The sequence below is a fragment of the Haliotis cracherodii genome, unplaced genomic scaffold, assembly GCF_022045235.1.
Source record: "Haliotis cracherodii isolate W230 unplaced genomic scaffold, xgHalCrac1.p SCAF_11, whole genome shotgun sequence".
Classification (NCBI taxonomy): domain Eukaryota; kingdom Metazoa; phylum Mollusca; class Gastropoda; order Lepetellida; family Haliotidae; genus Haliotis; species Haliotis cracherodii.
In genome coordinates this window covers 41,818,508-41,822,411 of record NW_027266266.1, presented here as the reverse complement: position 1 = coordinate 41,822,411, position 3,904 = coordinate 41,818,508, and the positions used below count along the sequence as shown (strand labels likewise).

Genomic DNA, 3,904 nt, shown 5'->3' with positions numbered 1-3,904 from the left:
CTGTATTCAACGTATAAACCTTGTCTAAAATAGATTTGAATGCTGAAGCTATGGTAATTTGAATTTGATAAAAATCGTTTTTAGAACAACGATTAGGGTATAACCCCCAGGTGAAATATAAAGAATAATGCATTAACTTCGAAGCCAAGCAGTTGAAAAAATTGAAACATCTTTCAAATCTTTGAAACATCCAGGTGATATATGTTTTTGTAGTGACCTACCAAAGGTCAAATTTTTCGTTGAGGTCAAGGCCTTAGACTCACTGCATACATATTGCATGACTCCACCTGACCCACATTCCATAACTTCTAGGAGAATCTAGGAGACCAGAATCGTAACTAAACAGGTTGAACCATTCTGCTTTGGGCATGACGTGTGTTTTTATGGCCCCACCCGTGTTAAAGGCCGGACACCCCAAGCGCTCCGCCCTTGACGCAAGTTCATTTGGAGGCAGCCATTTCCCCCATGTCTTGCGTCGCTCACTGACGTCCACGTCGAGCCAAGGGGAGTCAACCCAGGGGTAGTATACCCAGTCGTCGTCGTCGAAATCAAGCCAGACGTCGATGTATTCAGTCAAGGTTTCCATGGTGATACGTGTTGCCGCATTGAATCTGCAGATATGAATTTCCAATGTATTTAAGCATTGACTGTGTATGTTTTTCGGTTCATTGAGATATGAATCGAAAAACCGATGTGCAAACTGTATGAATCCGCGTAGCCGATTCCCACAAACGTTTGCACATCGGCTTTTCGATTCATACCTCAATGAACCGAAAAATATACACAGTCAATGTTTATAATTAAATTCGACAACGAAAACATGTTTTATCTGCAATAGTTTAACCAAAAACAGGTGTATATATCAAAGCCGACAAAAAATGACGACATTGATAAACATTCCAGGTGTAGGAATACATACTGTGGCGTGACATGAATCAGGTGATCGTTTAATTTATGCGCACAACTTGAGACACCTACAAAGTAAGCAGCCAATAAACTGAGAGTAGGAACAAAACAATGATGATAAGACCTGTCAATCAAGGCAAGAGTCGAGAAGAAATGCAACAGTCAGACTGTAACGAACCGGAATAAATATGTGCGGGAGAAGGCACCAAATTCAAGCATTAGTTCCCTGAGAACGGGATAATTCAGTTGGAAAAATGCTGGATCTCTAGTTAGAAATGACACCTGAAGACATGAAAGTTGGGGAACCGAGGCGAGCGGGAAAAAACAGTCGAGCGAGACTGCACATTTGCTGTTTCATTCCTTCACGGCCTTCGGTCTCAAAGGGTTGTTTGGATAATAAATATGCGTGAATTTCGAAAAAATGCCCTGTGCATGACTATTGATACTCTTAAGCAGAAAGGGAATTCCCTTGAATGTTATTTTGGGATTCCCCTACATTCCGTAGTAACAAAAGTAGTCCGCCTCGGTGGCGTGGCTTAATTTTTTACATTCATTGGGAAATGAATGCAATAACACGTGACCAATTCAGCTAATCAGAATGCAGGAATATCAATGGACACAACGAAAATTTAATTATTAACACATACACACACAGACTCACACAGATGCATACATACATACACACACATACACATATGTACACACATACTTACACACACATATGCATACACAGAACACCCAAACAAGCACACACATATACACTGACACACACGTATACACATATACACACCATACACACACACACACACACACAACACACCATCTTCCCGAGGCAAGTGAGTTAACTGACTATAAAAGTCCAATTTCCACCCTTGCCGAACTAGGCTGGTATTATGGAGTTACATTTTGGTTGGACTAACGAGTCTATGCATAGTCCAATCAAAATCGCGCACCGAAATCGAAATCAGGTTCGTAAAGTGTCATGAAAATTTCGGTCGACTGCAGAATTTGTAAAGCATGTGCACCGCTAACTCGTTGTCAACAGATATTTTCTAAAGCTTTTCATGCTTTTAATCAAGGTGCTCACGTGATTTGATGCACTTCGCGTTTTATCACAATATAGATCTTGATTATCAATCAGATCGTCTTGACTGGGCGCCACCGTTTTGTTTGAAGCAAATGCAAGTGGTACGAGAGGTTGAAACTGATTGGTCAATAGGACAGGCATAGAAAGGACATAACTCGTAATAGCCACTGGCGGCGCTACGATCGAGCCCAGGAATTCCAGCCTAGTTCGGCAAGGGTGGAAACTGGACTTTTTAAGTCAGTTAACTCTCTTGCCTCGGGAAGATGACAACACACACACACGCCACACACGCCACACGCCACACGCCACACACACACACACACACACACACACACACACACACACACACACACACACACACACACACACACACACACACACACACACGCAAACACACTTACACACACATACACACCACACATACACACACACGCCACACAAACACTACCACACACATACACAGACCAATCTGTTGACAATTTAAGAGACTTTTGGGTCATTTGACATTAAGTTTGTGGGTGCTCCTCTGAGCATTTTACTTTGTATCATATTCTAAAATTCACTTCAGTTTTATTTGTAACAGATGATGCAGAAATATAGTTGTGAATGGCAGACGAATTATCTCCAGGTCTTTGTCTCATCTTGTCTCATCTAAACCATGTACAAAGGAGACAAATCAGTTGAATACGTGTTGTATGCTATTGGTTATACCAACGCCCTTTTGCAATAGGAAGTTTGTGACTAGACGTACTGAATAACAGTTGCACATAGAACCAATCTAAATATGTGATTCCGTGTCAATAGCATCTATATGATCATTCTTTACAGGAATTGTGTATGTTTGGTGTAACCCACGGGTGCTGACGAACCTTGAAACATTCTCGTTACTCACCCCGTCAAATCTCCTCCTGTGACATGGATCCCCAAGGCGACATATTTGTTGAGAATCGGTATTTTCCAATAGACGGGAGAGCCGCTGTTCCCAGGAGTGGTTGCGTCCTTGTATAGAAAGCGGTAATCGGTCATCTCCTCCAAGTTGACCTCCAGTTCCCACTGGGTGCCGCGGGGAAAACCTGGCATGCCGTCCTTCCCATTTCTGGGTCGACGTGGATAACCACTCATGAAGACCTTGGCAAAGACGGGGTCATCGTCAGCATACACCATTGGCTCGAATGCATATTCCTGAGGAATAGGGTCAGTCGAAATATCCAACAGGATCATTCCAAAATCGTACTCTTCTTCGTGGTCCTGAATGAACCGAGACGGTACCCTGAAAGCGTCTGCATACTTGATGATCTCTCCTGTATTGAATCTCCCATTTCGACCGAAACGAACGACGACCGCATCGGTATGACGTTTAAAGCTGTGATCGTATAGATTGTGTCCGGCAGTCAACACAACGAAGCGTTCCTTCCCGATCGCCTCCCTCTTAAACAGAAATCCGGTCCCGACATATTTGTTGGACCCCAAGTGAATGGTCAGGTGAGCAATGGCACTGTACGGACCGTCGGATGACCCGTCCACCATTCTCCGTAGGTCCCCCGGGGGAGTGAACACCTTTTGGTGGGGACCTGTATGTTTGTGACGGTACATGGTTTGAAATGCCTGACCGACTGGAGGTATTTGATACGAGGCTATCAAAGTACTTCCTTATACGTCACAGGGTATAGAAATGATAACACCCACTACCTGTTCGGTTTCCTTTGCGGTATTTATAAATCTACTCACGTAAATGTTCATAGGCTCACTCGCACCATGGACCCGAAATATAGGTTAAGTGTCCATGCTTGTGTGGCAGTTACAGGTTTTGTTTTAACTGTCAACTAACCAGTAATATACCAGTAGTATATAGTGTATATAATACATAGTGTAGTTAGTATTAGTATTAATATTAGCATTAGTTATTTGTGT

General features: G+C 42.9%; 1 protein-coding gene across 1 annotated transcript; it reads right to left on the bottom strand.

Moving 5' to 3' along the window:
- Positions 1 to 229: 229 nt before the first annotated feature.
- LOC139455817 (glutamyl endopeptidase-like) lies at positions 230 to 3,586 on the bottom strand. The gene is made up of 2 exons (XM_071237364.1): positions 2,886 to 3,586; positions 230 to 611 (listed from the first exon to the last, which is right to left on the bottom strand). Exons 1-2 carry the CDS (start codon positions 3,584 to 3,586, stop codon positions 260 to 262), a joined length of 1,053 nt encoding a protein of 350 aa, XP_071093465.1. The 3' UTR covers positions 230 to 259.
- Positions 3,587 to 3,904: the final 318 nt, after the last annotated feature.